The sequence below is a fragment of the Trachurus trachurus genome, assembly GCF_905171665.1.
Source record: "Trachurus trachurus genome assembly, chromosome: 9".
In the NCBI taxonomy this organism is placed as follows: Eukaryota; Metazoa; Chordata; class Actinopteri; order Carangiformes; family Carangidae; genus Trachurus; species Trachurus trachurus.
Genome location: NC_139895.1, coordinates 7,101,141 through 7,115,683, shown reverse-complemented (window position 1 = coordinate 7,115,683; position 14,543 = coordinate 7,101,141). Strand labels below are relative to the sequence as shown.

Below are 14,543 nucleotides of genomic sequence, written 5' to 3'. Positions count from 1 at the left end.
GGATGTGTTACAGAGGAGCTAAGCTGGATTCTCCTCGTGGCTCTGCTACATTTTATTTACTTTAATTAAAAAGCTTCAGAGTTATTGTGATAAATATGTTAAATAAAATGACTTGTAACTAGTTCCAGGGAGAATAGAGGCTCTCTGCCTTCCACCTAGCGTCTCTTGGCCCTGTTACCCATAATCTCTTGTTTATGACAGATAAGACTACACAAATATACACGTCGTAACATCTATCCGCCGCTCCATTGATTTGATTTTTCGACCGGCTTTGTTTGAAAACAAATGCACATGGAGGAGAGGAGGGTTAGCAACACAGAGGAGAAGAGACCAGACCTGCATAGTTCCTCTTTAATACAGTCCAGCAACTGCAATCTGCAAAACTATCATGCAAATATGCAAAGTGCAGTTCTATATTATGACCCAATATATGCATCACATGATGTTTGCATATGGCAGGGTGATACATCACAGTGACGATCAGCCCAAGACCAAGTGAGACTGACTGATGTTGTCAATTCAGCACTAAAGTGTAAATCAGCCTCTAGAGGAGAGGAGGGGAGGAAGCCGTCAAAATGTGATAATAAAAAAACAACGTTGCATCTTTCCATCCAACTCATTAACCAGACGGAGCTCTGATGTTAATTACAGATGCATTAAGACTGAAGAAAATCACAGCTTGAGATGAGAGAAGAGAAGAGCCTCCAGCAGCAAAGAGAAAGATATACATCACTGTCTCACTTAACCTCTTCACCTCCACTGTCCTGCTGTGAACTTTAACTTTGTTCAAAGCCACAGAGCTTCAGTTAGATGTCGGGGTTAAGTTGTGTGAAGTGACCGAGTGATGGAGCAGTTTCTGGGTTTGAATGGATCCGACTGTCCACAGGTCACAGCAGGAGGAAGCTGAGGTTATAGAAACTGATGTTACTGTATGATGCAGGAAATGACTCTGAATCTGACCTCTTCTTTTTTTCATCTCACATTTCATCCGTCAGCCTGATCTGGACCTGCTGCTGCTGTTGACTGGAAACCAGCTCTTCTTATTATCTCTCATGGCAAGGCAAGGCAATTTTATTTGTTGTATAGCCCGTTTTTACCAACAGTTTGTCTCAAAGGGCTTTACATGACATCGACTGAGGAAAAACTCCATAGAAAACCCTTTTCTCATGTCTGAGAAACAACAACAGGATCGTGGAGACTTCCAGAAGCAGCAGCAGTGAGTCTGACTCCGATCGGTCGCTGTTTGCAGCTGTTGCACCGGAGCGGTAAAAATCACAGCTTCCATCTAAGATCCTGTCACCTGGAGTCATCATCAGATTGACTGACTGACTGACAGAAACAACAAGCATCTGTGTGTTTAAAGATAAAGAGGAACCAGTGGACGATGTGTGTGTGTGTGTGTGTGGGGGGGGGGAAATCCCTGAGCTCAAAGTTGTCTCTGGAAATACAGATTTAACAGCACGCAGCCGGTTAAAATCCTCTGCAAACAGCTGAAATGTGAACTTATCCAATGAGGGAAAAGTCCCAAAAACAGAAAAGCTGGTGATTAAACTTCATTGTGGGATTATTTTGTCACAAATTTAGCAACTCATTTAATAAAAGCTTGGACGTTTCGTGACCTGTGTGAGTGAATCTGACGGACAGATTGGAGCACAGCTGGGACTCACTACACACTTCTTTTTTTTTTTTAATTCCCAAAGCTCTGCCTGCACACACTACACTCTCAATTTTATCTGCAATTACATCACAAGTACCAAACACCAACCAACCTCCTGTCACTTCTGCATATATAAATAAACACAAGAGGACAGGAAACCTCCCATCCCATCTCCCAACATGCATGAGCACAAACAAACAAAGCCCGGTACAGTAGCAAGCAGCCATGTAATCCACACACACAGCAACAATAATAACTCATTGGAGCAGAGCAGAGCAGGCAGCCTCTCCATTGTGCCAAATAATCACCAATAAACGGATTTAACTTGTCAGCACATTAGGAAAAAACCCCAAATGCACGCGTGTAAATACCACAGAGCAGCAGCAGTGGACAAGCCAAGGAGGACAGACAGACAGACAGACAGGAGAGATGCGGGATTAACTTCACTGATCCCTGGTCTGTCTTATACCGGGGGAGAGGAGACGGGCAGTGAGGGAGGGAGGGAGGGGTGAGAGGGGGAATCCTCTTAGCCACAGGGTTGTGGGGGTTAAAAATAGTCCGCCATTGACACTGATTTCCAAAATCCCATTATTGGGGAACATTTATAGGGTGTGTGTGTGTGTGTGAGAGAGAGAGAGAGAGAGAGAGAGAGAGAGAGAGAGAGCGCGCATCAGTTTGTTTCAGCTGCAGAGGATGAAGTCCATACAAAAAGCGCGCACATTGAACATAATGGATCAGTTTAAAGTGAATATTTTTTTTTTAAAATAATGACGGTGAAGTTGAAGAGAGAGTCAGAAACCACCGCTTCTCTCTCTATCTCTGTCTCTCCACCACCTGCGCGCATTTTGGAGCAGCCGCGTCTCCAGACTCCGCAAACACACAACACACACACACATAAACAAACACACACATTCAATAAAGCAATAAACATATAATAATAAAAAACAGAGGATAAAAAATCCCCATCATAATTCCTCAGCTCACCTCAACAACAAGTAGGTACGCGCTCCTCCAGGTGGAAGAAAATCCCCCCTCGTGTCCTTTTCCACAAACAAACAGCAGAGACTTTCTCCTGGCGCGCTCCCCGTTTCTTCTCTTTAATGATAATAATTAACAAAACAAAACAGTAGAGATGAGATCTTCTCCGGTCACTGCTGCTGCTGCTGTTGCTGCATCATAATCACTCAGAGACGTTAAACCAGTTTTATTATTATAATAATTATTCCCGGTTCTCCAGAGTCCGTATCGGAAGAAGAAAAAGCCGCATGAATGAATGAGAGAGAGCTCCGGCTGCTGCTGTGTTCACTCCGACAGCGACACCGCCTTCTGTTGTGTTTGAGCTGCGGAGCCGAGAGCTGAACCAAGACTTTACTGCGAGGGGAGGGGAGGGGGGAGGCAGCAGCCAATCAGAAGGCTGCTCTCTCTCCCCATACACACACACACATACACACATACACCACACCTCCCTCTCTCTCTAATCGTGCTTCTCGATTTCAATTTCATTTCTCTTTCCCTTTCTCCTCACTCACTCTTTCTCCCACTCTTGACGTTTTTTCCATCAGTCCCCCCCCCCCCCCTCCACCCACTGTATGTTTCGATTCCCTCTTCACTTTGTTGCATTTACAAGAATTTCATATTCTGCAAATTATAAAGCCTCTGATTTCAATTCAACATTTTTGTGAGAGCTAATAATAATATTTCCTAGGAATAATGACAAACACATTGACTTAGAATTAAATTGTGTGTCTGATGCAATTAAAGGTGCAGTTCTATAGCAAAATGAATTTATATTCCTATTTTAAGTCTCATGATGATTGGTTTCTTCTTAGTAGGCTACATGATGGTTATTTTGTCTGTGGGGATTGATGAAAGTGAAACGACTTTAAAGGGTCTTTTCCACTGAGACTTTCCCAGTTTCTGCTGTTTTTTTTCCTCCACTTGTGGCTAGTTATCAGACACATTTACTGTCACTGAATCCTGAGCATCAACAGGAGAAACCCCCCCTCAGTGGAAAAAAACACAGATTTACTGGAACAGCACACAGAAACATTTAGTCTTACTTTACTCTATTGATTAGCCTACTAAATTGTTATTTTTTGTTTCACAAAATGTTAAAAATTAAAAGATTAGCAGCTTTAAGCCACAACCAGAGTGGAAATAGTAGGTTACAGCAAACAATTGTAGCTACATTTTTACAACCCAGCTTTACAGTTTGTGAACAACGAAAATTATGCTGTCATTTCATTTATTAGCGTTGTTTCTAATGTGATATAAATATAGCCTTGAGCATCGCCATGATAGCACCATTAGCGTTGTTAGCATGCTAATATTTGCTAATTAAGACAAAACATTAACACGTAGCCTAGAGATGTGTTTCTTTTTAAACCAAACTACTGGAAGAAAAAAAAAAACATTGACCTGATGATGGCGCTAGTTCAAAAGTTAGTAAAGATTTAGCAAAATTGAATGGCAATTTAAATTCAAGAAGGCTAAAATATCTACTCCAATTAAAATATATAAATTGCTCTATAGATGGAGGCTATGTCCTGTCCTGGTGGTTTTTTATCTTCATTGTTATGAGCTCCAGAGCGAAATTAGCTCTGAGCTAACAAGGTTACAAGCTCACATATTCAAATTATCACTCTTGACCTCCTTCTCTGTTTTACCCCTCCTTTCTCCCATTTACTCTCCGCTCCCCTCCCCCCCTATTCTTCTTTTTTTTTTTGCATGTCTACATGACAGGTTATGTAAATTGAAGCTTCGTGAACTCCAATAGAGACAAATTATATCAGTGGAGAAGCTGTAGCGGAAAAACGTCCACCCCCAACCCCAACACGACAACGTCTTGTTCACATCTTAAATCCGACAGTGATGCTCATTGTTTGTTCAAATAACTCGAGGTGACAACTGTTTCGAAGTAGAGGGGACGTCTCATTGAATTTCTACAAAAAAAAAAAAGAAATAAAATAGCGCACGGATTAAATTAAATATTCATGCAAAACACAATCGTATTTAAATGACGACTGTATTAAATCCTCTGCTGCAGTGTAATCTTGGCGCTGTCACCGAGCTGAGTTATAGAGGCCCATTGTGCGATTGCTGCTGGTTTAGTCGTCTTAATGTAGTAATTAATTTAACCAGGCAAGCCATTTAAGATCAACTTCTCATCAACAATGAGGATTAATTGGCCATAGAAAATGATGCAGAAAATGTGTCACAGTGCATTTTTAACACAAAAGACTCACTTGATCTGTCGTTGTCTATAAACAGGAGCAAATAAACTCCTTCACTGAGATTAAATGTGTTAAAACTGTAAAGAAATGTGACTTAATCAAGGGCCACGTACAGTAATAAAAGGTTTTGTCTGCACTCAACCGACTTCTTCCATGTCTGTCCAAGCAGAGTAGTAATAAGCCACGGTAAAATAACAGCAAATCATCCTAAATCTCGTCAACATCCAGAGGTATTACGTAATCTGGGATTAGTGCAGATTTACGCATAGATGCAGTAATCCAGCTTTTCTTTCACTTAAATGACTGCACAGAGTTTGACCACAACGATCGGGATGACAGTCATTGTGTTGGACTTCACAGCGCAGCACACAATACATGTCTGCTGCAGACACAACGAACGAGGAGCTGCTGTGTGCGATTATTTCAGATGGAAAGTCAAGATGGTTTCTTATATAAGGCAACAGAAATAATGGAAATAATTCATAGCTATCAGTTTGGATCAGTTCGTCTTTTACAGATGTGTTTTGGATCAGTTTTCCTAAGAATCCGCATCAATAAATCGCCCTGAAAAACAACCACATCCAAAAGAGGAAGAACAAAACCTCAACATTTACGCTGTGGTAATCTGCTTCTTTGTCAATCTTAAAAAGCCCCAAAACATACAGTATAAAGGTAGATGTTTGTGTTAAAGCTCCATACAGTATAAAGGTAGATGTTTGTGTTAAAGCTCCATACGGTATAAAGGTAGATGTTTGTGTTAAAGCTCCATACGGTATAAAGGTAGATGTTTGTGTTAAAGCTCCATACAGTATAAAGGTAGATGTTTGTGTTAAAGCTCCATACAGTATAAAGGTAGATGTTTGTGTTAAAGCTCCATACAGTATAAAGGTAGATCTCCATGTGTAGTGTGATTATAAAGCAGCTCTAGGTTCTATATTAATATTGTGAAAGTATCAAAGCCTCAGTCCACAGAGAAACGCACACAGCCTGTATTCAGAAACTGAGCCTTAAAACCAGCCGTCAGGATTTCCTGTCACTTTGTGATGTCACAACTAAGCCCCGCCCCCTCACCACCTGGACCCACCATCCATCAACTTGCAGAATTTGGTTTCTCTGACTTTTTTTTATTCTGAAATAATCTCCTACCAGTGCTCTGGAGAGAAATCTAAGAAAAGAGATGTAAGGCTACACTGGGATAGTTTTTTGGTTCTCAAAACCACAAATATAGCTCATTGAAAAAGACAAAATGTAAAATATGGGGCTATTTAAAAACAAAAATGTGTTGTTTGATCTTTTATAAAAGGCCGTAATTCAACAATTTCCTAAAAGAAAAAGGGGGAAAAAGATGCTATGGGATGAAATTGTGCCATTTTTGTGGGGAAGACTATTTTCAGTGGTGGATGAATACACATGTGGTTCTCTGAGTGCGACTGAATCAAAATGAATGTTATATAAATGTGTGTTCATGCCGAAGCAGGAACGCGTCGCCTTGAATAATAACAATAATTCTGGACAATAATGCAGCACACAGGGGGTGGATACCTGTTATCAGGGATTAGCAGTAATTCACTGTCGGGTTTGGTCTTTTTATTTATAATGAAAAAAGAACATATCAGCAGCCATATCTGGGTTTAAACCTGTCTGTCTGTGAATCACAACACCAGTCTGACCAGTGTTGATTACAGTCTGGTTTTAGCATTTCAAAAGCCAAAAAGGAAGTGGGGAACTCGTTCACACTCTTGCCTCCAGGGCAGAACGGCTGTTGAACGGCCCAGTGATGGATTTCCAGTCAGTCTATTCAGGTAACAACCAGCTCCAACCTGGAGCTTTAAAGGGATAGTTCATCCAAAATTCAAATTTCACTCATTATCTACTCACCATCATGTCGACTAAGGGCTGGGAGAAGTTTCAGAGTCCTCCGTGCCTTCTCTGAGTTACAGGGGGGCTCCGTGCAGCACTGCATGTCCATATGACGGTTGCGAACGGAGCTCACTTTTCTTCGTCCAAAAAGACACCAAAAAACATCCAAATACCTCCATACTGCTCGTCTGTAATGTCCCTCTTGTATTGAAGCCCCGACATGAGAAATTGTTGCGAAAAAAATTGATAAATCTGAATTTTAAGCTTGTTTGTAGCGGAAGCTCCCAGCACTGCTCCTCCTGGTCCGTCCAAATTTTGCGCGATTTGCATTGACACCGGTGCAAGTCTCGTGAGATTTGCACTGACACAGGCAAAGCAGTGAACTGAGACACTGGGAGCTTCCGCTACAAACAAGCTTAAAGCTGTACAGAAAAGAAAATTGAATTTGAGCCCACTTTGGGTCATAAAATTAATGTGATAACTCATCTTTCAGACGTTGTAGGCCAAACTTTGTGCAAAATTCTATTTTTGAGTAAATCCGGGATGAAAGTGTGTATTTTTTTTTCCGCATTGGATAATGCAGGCGCACAGATTATACGTCAGCCTGTACACGATTCACCAGCCACTGCTATTGGATCCGTCATCCGTCATTCAAACGTCTGAGACACGCACACACACACGGAGCTCGGGCTCGCCCCAAGCTTTGAATATCCCGCCCGCTCGATAACGACCAATCAGATTTGTTTTCCTCACTCGGGTAAACTCGTGTTGCAGCTCGTGACAACTCGGCGCGACAAACAGGACAAACGGCCATTTCTGTACACCTTTAAAACATTTTTTTTTTTCGGAACAATTTCTCATGTTGGGGCTTCAATACAAGAGGGACATTACAGACAAGAAGTATGGAGGTATCTGGATGTTTTTTGGTGTGTCTTTTTGGACGAAGAAAAGTGAGCTCCGTTCGCAACCGTCATATGGACATGCAGTGCTGCACGGAGCCCCCTGTAACTCAGAGAAGCCACGGAGGACTCTGAAAATTTGAATTTTGGGTGAACTATCCCTTTAATAAGCTGGATTCTGAGTTGAAAAGGAGGAAGAAAAAAAAATCTTCCCACTGTAGACAGGAGTCGTTTGTTTGTGAATCACAAATCAATACAGTCACGGAACTGTAAAAAGGTACAAGATGTCCGTGTGTGTGTGTGTGTGCTTTCATGCTCGTTAACGTGCTGTGTGACTCAAGGCATCAGATGTTTGCCGTTAGAGAAGAAGAAGAGCCTGACTGCAGTGTCAAAACTGGGCTAAAGGTCTCTTATGCAAGCGTGACATCCAGACTGGTACAGTACACTGCTGCACTTGAAACATTCCTGCAGGGAAATATTAAACAAATAAATAAATAAATAAATAAATACTGATTTTATGTTTGTGCAGTATTTCCCCCATAAACATCTTCCCATTCGGTGCAGCAGCTTGGTTAACGATCTGGTGCTTGTTCACGGACACTGGAACAAACATCTGGATGGAAACGATCAACACTTGGTTTTTTTTTTTTACGCTAAGTTGTTGAGGGAACTGAACTTGTGACTTTCTGGTTGTCGTTGTTGTGTATTTTTTTTAAATTCAAACAGATCGCAACGGAAAACAGGAAGTGGTTGAAAATATCTGTGATTTCTTTATTTTCCGTAAAGTGCATTCAGCAGCAGATCAGTCACATTTGGTACAATCGAAGCACACTCTCCTAAACCTCTGGCTTTAAATTAGTTAAAGGGATAGTTCACCCAAAATTCAAATTTCACTCATTTTCTACTCACCCTCATGTCGACTGAGGGTTCGGAGAAGTTTCAGAGTCCTCCGTGCCTTTTTGGAGTTACAGGGGGGCTCGGCGCAGCACTGCATGTCCATATGACGGTGGCGAACGGGGCTCACTTTTCTTCGTCCAAAAAGACACACCAAAAAACGGCCGGTGTGACACAGACAGAGCAGTGAATTGAGACACTGGGAGCTTCCGCTACAAACAAGCTTAAAACATAGACTTATTTAATTTTTTTCGGAACAATTTCTCATGTTGGGGCTTCAATACAAGAGGGACATTACAGACGAGCACTATGGAGGTATTTGGATGTTTTTGGTGTGTCTTTTTGGATGAAGAAAAGTGAGCCCCGTTCGCTATACCGTCATATGGACATGCAGTGCTGCACGGAGCCCCGCTGTAACTCCGAGAAGGCACGGAGGACTCTGAAACTTCTCCCAGTCCTTAAGGTGCGTTCACACCGGACCTTTTGTTTTTGCCGCTGTCGCTCGTATCGCTCCGAAAAAAACGCTCCGTTGATCAGCTGCATTCGCTCATCAATTTGGCACAGAGCCACAGACTCGCATTTTCGCTTTGATGACGTCATGCCTACTGCCATGTGTCTCTGTTTACACCGGCACCACCGGGATTACGGCAGTCAATCAGCGCTGAGCGACGAGCGACTGGCGGCCGAAGAGTTGGGATTTCTTATCTCGAGCGACAAAGCGAAAAAACGCTCCGTTGCTCCGTCGCTCCGAGCCCCAGCGTTTTTTCGCCCGGGCGATTAAACGCTCAATCGCTCGTTTGCATTGACTTAACATGTAAACTCGTCGCTCGTTCGAAAAACAAAAGGTCCGGTGTGAACGCAACTTTAGTCGACATGAGGGTGAGTAGAAAATGAGTGTAATTTGAATTTTGGGTGAACTATCCCTTCAATTAATCTGCTTATTCTCACAGTTTGTTTTGCACTTTGTCTTCTGAACTGCTCAGAAAGTGGTTTGTTGCTGTATCAGTGTTTATTATTCGGTTCCACCTGAGCTTGAATCCGTCTCCTCCGCCTCCAACAGATCTTCTAACTTCTGTCTTTGTCTTTTGCACCGGCCGTCGCCGCCGCCTCGGACCCTCCTCCTCCTCCGCATTTGCATTTGCAGCCGTGGTCTCGGGCCAGGCCGGTGAGCAGCTCCAGCACTCGGATCTCGTGCTCCATGCGAGCCTTCTCCCTCCTCTCCTCCCTGTCGGCCGCCTCGCTCTGCCGCCGCTCCTCCCTCTGCAGCCACTGCGCCACCAGCTCCTGGTGCCAGCGCGCCTGCTCCCGCCGCTGCGTCTCCAGCTGCAGCAGCAGACCCCGCGTCTCCGCCACCAGCCGCTGGAAGCTGTCCAGCAGCCGTTGGAGGACCACGGGCTGCAGGCGGGGGGAGTCTGGGTCTGGGGGTGCAGGGAGAGGAGAGGCAGCGTGTGGTGGTGGAGGAGGAGGAGGTGAAGGTAGAGGTGGAGGTGGGAGGAGAAGTGGTGCTGCAGGTGGAGAGGAGGGAGTGCTTGAACCGTTTGCCACTGGTGTACCTACGACACAGGAAGAAGAGTTTGAGATTATTAAATATTAGACAGGAATCTATTTGGAGCTGAAACAGTCCATTTATTAATAGTCAGGAACAAACTAATACAAATCTGCCAAATCATACCAAATTTTCTCCGGTTCGAGCAGAAAAAAATGTGAATATTTGCTGGTTTGCTCCAATTTTTGTGGAAATTAATTAAGTTGTGCAAGGTTTTGCAAGGTTTTAGGAAGTTGATTATGCAAACACAGCGATTTAAAGGTGATACTAAGGACAATACTGTATATGATCCAGGGGAAAATAAATGTTTGCATCAATTTTCACAGAGCAGATTATTGTGATTGTGCTGCTCAGTTAATAAATACTTTTTTTCCCACAATCATGTCATCACATATTGATTAACTTAAACAAATCCAAATTATAAACTTCTCATGTGGTTATGTTGCTTTCTCAAAGCTACGATGAGCTAAGCTCTAGTTAAATTTATTTCATGTTATGCAAAATACTGCATAAAACAAGACTTTTTAACATTTCACTGAAACAGAAATCATAGTAATCACTGTATGAGTGAAATAATGATCTCACCTAGCAAAATGTTCGGTAACCCTTTAATTTACGGGCCACTAATGACATGATAATGTCAAGAAAAATAACAAGTAACAGCGTCATAATGTTTAGAAATAACCTAGAAATAACGGTCAATTTCATAATAATGTGGAGAAATATCGCCAAGAAATAACAATTGATTGTGTAGAAATAGATCAGAAATATCGGTCAATTGCAAGAAGACTTGGTGGAGAAAAATTCTGGCCTTTCCCAAAAAATTCAAAGCATGAAAAGCATGTAATCTTTAGCCTTTATGAAAAACATGACATTACTATGAAACTGACCGTTATTTCAAGACTATTTCTCAACATTATCACGTAATTAGCCACCTGTAAATTAAAGGGTTACGTCATGTTCTTATTGATATGATAACCTCAGTACGTACCACTCATGTCGCGTTGCGTCGGTGACTCCAGATAAACTCTGTGGCATCTTTCTCTGGAGCCCTGTGGAGACCCCAGGTTATCAAACTCAAACTCCTCTGAGTCTTCTCCGACCTCCAACTTGACGTTGGAGTCGAGCTGCCAGGTCTGCCTTCCTCCTCCTCCTCCTCCTCCTCCTCCTCCTCCTCCTCCTCTTCCTGTCCTCCCCAGCAGACTGGTGAGCTGGTGTCCAGTAACCTCCGTGTTGGAGTTTAAATCCTCGGTGACGTTTCCTTTCCTGTCCACGGAGTCGGGGTGACGCTCCGCCACAAAGTAGTGCCCCCCCGCGCCTCCCACCGCCCTGCGGCCCAGCACGGCGTCCATCTCCGCAAAGTACTTGAAGCTGCACGGCTGCAGGCTGTCGACGCTCTTCTGCAGCTTGGCCCTCACGTAGTTGGCCTTCAGCGTTTTGACGCGCAGTCGGCACTGGTGCGGGCTGCGGCTGAAGCCCATCTCGCTCATGCGGGCCGACAGGTGCTTGAAGACGTGGCGGTTGCGGAGGTTTTCCGCCAGGCTCTTCTGGACGCGCTCGTCGCTCCAGGCGCACAGCAGCACCTGCGTCTCCTCCACCGTCCAGTTCACCGAGCGCTCGGCCTCTCGTTTCCCTACACGCACGGACACAGAAACAGAAACACACTCGTTATTAATCAGCATTTATGGACCTGCGCTGCTGGACCGCACACTGTTTTAATTGAATTCACAGCCTGAGGAGATTTTTACTTTCATAAAACTATGAAAACATAACTGCAATGCTACAGTCACAGGGTTGTAGCATATGTACAATTTTCCAACTCAAAAAAACGTTTTACATCAACATCTAAATCATAAATATGCCTGAAAAACCATGGAAACCAACTAGACTCCCATTTATAATATGATTTTACTGCAGTTAAATAAACACAGTGTTGTATTGTTAAAGGGATAGTTCAACATTTTGGCAAATTGGCCCATTGCCATAATCCCTATAGTCATAGCAGTAGGTTCGTTACCTGTAATTGTCGGTGCAAGCTATTTTTAGAACGGCGGAGCAGAGCCGCGAGCTGCTCAGAGCTACGCTACGGAGGCTAATGGGATTTCTTGGTTTCCCTCATCAAACTCATCAAATACACAATCCAACAACTCCAAAACGCTCTGGTGGACAAGTTGTGACCTGCACATTCACCACGCTATGAGATAATAACAGAACGTTACCAGAGTTGTTTTAGAGGTAAATACAGAGACTGCTTGATGAAGAACTGCCCCCGACGGGAACGCGCATCAGCAGTTTTCCTCTAAAACAACTCTAAAAATAGCTTGCACCGACAATTAAAGGTAACGAACCTACTGCTATCACTATAGGGATTATGGCAATGGGCCAATTTGCCAAAATGTTGAACTATCCCTTTAAGAATCTTAACTTAATTTTTGTATCCATAAATTATGGCTCCTACGCTCGGTGTCCCTAATAAACTGACCGTCTGTGTGTATCACTGTCTGAGCCACACAGCTCTGCAGTGAGACATAAATATGTTTAACCATGTGACGTTAAATTCAGTGAAACAACCAGAAAATGAAAAAGACTCCCGTCACTGGTCTGAGAAAATCACAACAACTGAAGCTTTTTTGTTTCAGTTTAGCCACATTTTACACTCACTGGTCTCACTGATGAGGAAAATAAACAAACCAGAGAGGAAATCACATGCAAAACAATCTCAGGTAGAGACTGACAGGTGCTGTACACCAGCTGCAGGGTTTTTTGGGGTCACAGTGACACATGATTGACAAGAAGGAATTCAGACATTTTCAGCTCAAGTCTCCAGATCAGAGTGTTTATTTTTCACCTTCTATTTCCTCAGCATGACATTTAACTATACAGTGAGATAAAAGCTAACTACTGAGCTAATTATATTCATTACCTTTAATTATCGGTGCATGTTGTTTTGAGATCAGAGGGACAGAGACGTGAGCTGCTCAGTGAACACAATGGAGGTGAATGGTACTTTCGCCTTTCCCTCCTCAAACTCATCAAATACACAATCCAACAACTCCAAAATGCTCTGGTGGACAAGTTGTGACCTGCACATTCACCACGCTAGGAAATTATCATTTGTAATTGTAATGTAACATTACGACACATGAAGCAAATACTCTGAACTAGGCTACTTCTAGTTCCGGCTGCATTTGCCTCTAAAACAACTCTGTCTCATAATTTTACATGATCATCTCATAGCGTGATGAATGTGCAGGTCACAACTGGTCCACCAGAGCGTTTTGGAGTTGTTGGATTGTGTATTTGATGAGTTTGATGAGGGGAAAGCGAAAATACCATTCACCTCCATTGTGTTAACTGAGCAGCTCAGGTCTCTGCCCCTCTGATCTCAAAACAACATGCACTGATAATTAAAGGTAATGAACCTACTGCTATGACTATAGGGGTTATGATGATAGGAGAATTTGCCAAAATGTTGAACTATCCCTTTAAACTATACAGTAAGATTAAGGCTTAACTCAGCTATTTATCTTTATTACATGTGTGTGTGTACTTTCCACCAAACTCACAAACTGACATAAACAGCAGATAAATATTAAGGTATCAATTCTGCAGATTAAAGATTGATAAGTTGTATGTATCACCTGTCTTCAGTAGATATCATTAATAACCATGGTTACTCATCATTAACCTCAGAGCAGCAGCAGGCTGTTACATGAGAAGTTGAGGGCTAGCCAACAAGCTAATTCAAACACACACAGTACTAACACTAACCTGACAGCACGTAATGATATTTAAAAGGCTTATAATGTCTTTGTGTGAGTAAGACTGTAAAAAAAACGAGCTGTTCAGAGGCTGTGAAGTGAAGCTGGAGTGAAACCAAACCAAACAGCTGCCCTGAGTGAAGCTAACAACAGCTAACTTAGCTGAGCTAGCTACACGTCTGTTTCAGCCTGAACCTGTCTCTCTATCAACAACAAACAGACAGACAGACACGCTTCGTGCTCTTACTTCTTGTCGTTGACACGGAGTTGGTGGAGTTGATCATCGGGGGGTTCATCTCGACGAGCCTCTCAGCAGCAGGATGTAAACAAACCTCGCCTCGCACACGTGACGCTGCGACGCTCCGCTCTTCCGGGTTCGACGCGTCATATGACGTCGCTCAGTTTCAATTAAATACGAGATGATGACGTGATAGAAACCTAAAACTCGTTCTCACGTTGTACTGAAAAAAGGAATAACACATTATCAAATTATTGTTTGTCAGAAATTGCAATTATCTCTTTGACAGTTTACCTTTACAGAGCTTTTATTTTTTTATACCAACTTTTTATGTATTTGTCTGCATCAATCACATATCCTGCTGCAATCGTTTTATATAACACTTGTTAAAATGTATTTTGTGTTCATCTTTTTTGTGTCATTGTTGTGTGAGCTACTGGACTAACTTGAATTTC

The 14,543-nt window shown here is 42.7% G+C and overlaps 2 protein-coding genes across 3 annotated transcripts in view; both read right to left on the bottom strand.

The window, feature by feature from the left end:
• Positions 1-14,543, bottom strand: part of rasgef1ba (RasGEF domain family, member 1Ba) — a 142,225-nt gene that overhangs the window by 26,574 nt on the left and 101,108 nt on the right. The window contains exon 1 of one of the 2 annotated variants that reach the window (XM_083979930.1): positions 2,642-2,978. The exons of the other annotated variant lie outside the window; for it this stretch is intronic. The gene's annotated coding sequence lies outside the window, so the exon portion shown is untranslated. Of the gene's footprint in view, positions 1-2,641; positions 2,979-14,543 lie in introns of those variants that run through there. 2 annotated transcript variants of the gene reach the window in all.
• Positions 9,532-14,195, bottom strand: LOC310991985 (uncharacterized protein). Its single transcript, XM_083979933.1, has 3 exons — positions 14,098-14,195; positions 11,081-11,722; positions 9,532-10,096 (listed from the first exon to the last, which is right to left on the bottom strand). The coding sequence occupies exons 1-3, from the start codon at positions 14,144-14,146 to the stop codon at positions 9,609-9,611; spliced, it is 1,179 nt and encodes a 392-aa protein (XP_083836059.1). The 5' UTR covers positions 14,147-14,195; the 3' UTR covers positions 9,532-9,608.

Excerpts from the sequence above, each read along its gene's own strand:
- LOC310991985 (XM_083979933.1), bottom strand. The coding sequence starts at position 14,146 with ATGAACCCCCCGATGATCAACTCCACCAACTCCGTGTCAACGACAAGA. Across the intron at positions 11,723-14,097 it reads CTCCGTGTCAACGACAAGAA|GGAAACGAGAGGCCGAGCGC; the intron begins GTAAGAGCACGA and ends CCGTGCGTGTAG. Across the intron at positions 10,097-11,080 it reads GACGCAACGCGACATGAGTG|GTACACCAGTGGCAAACGGT; the intron begins GTACGTACTGAG and ends CCTGTGTCGTAG.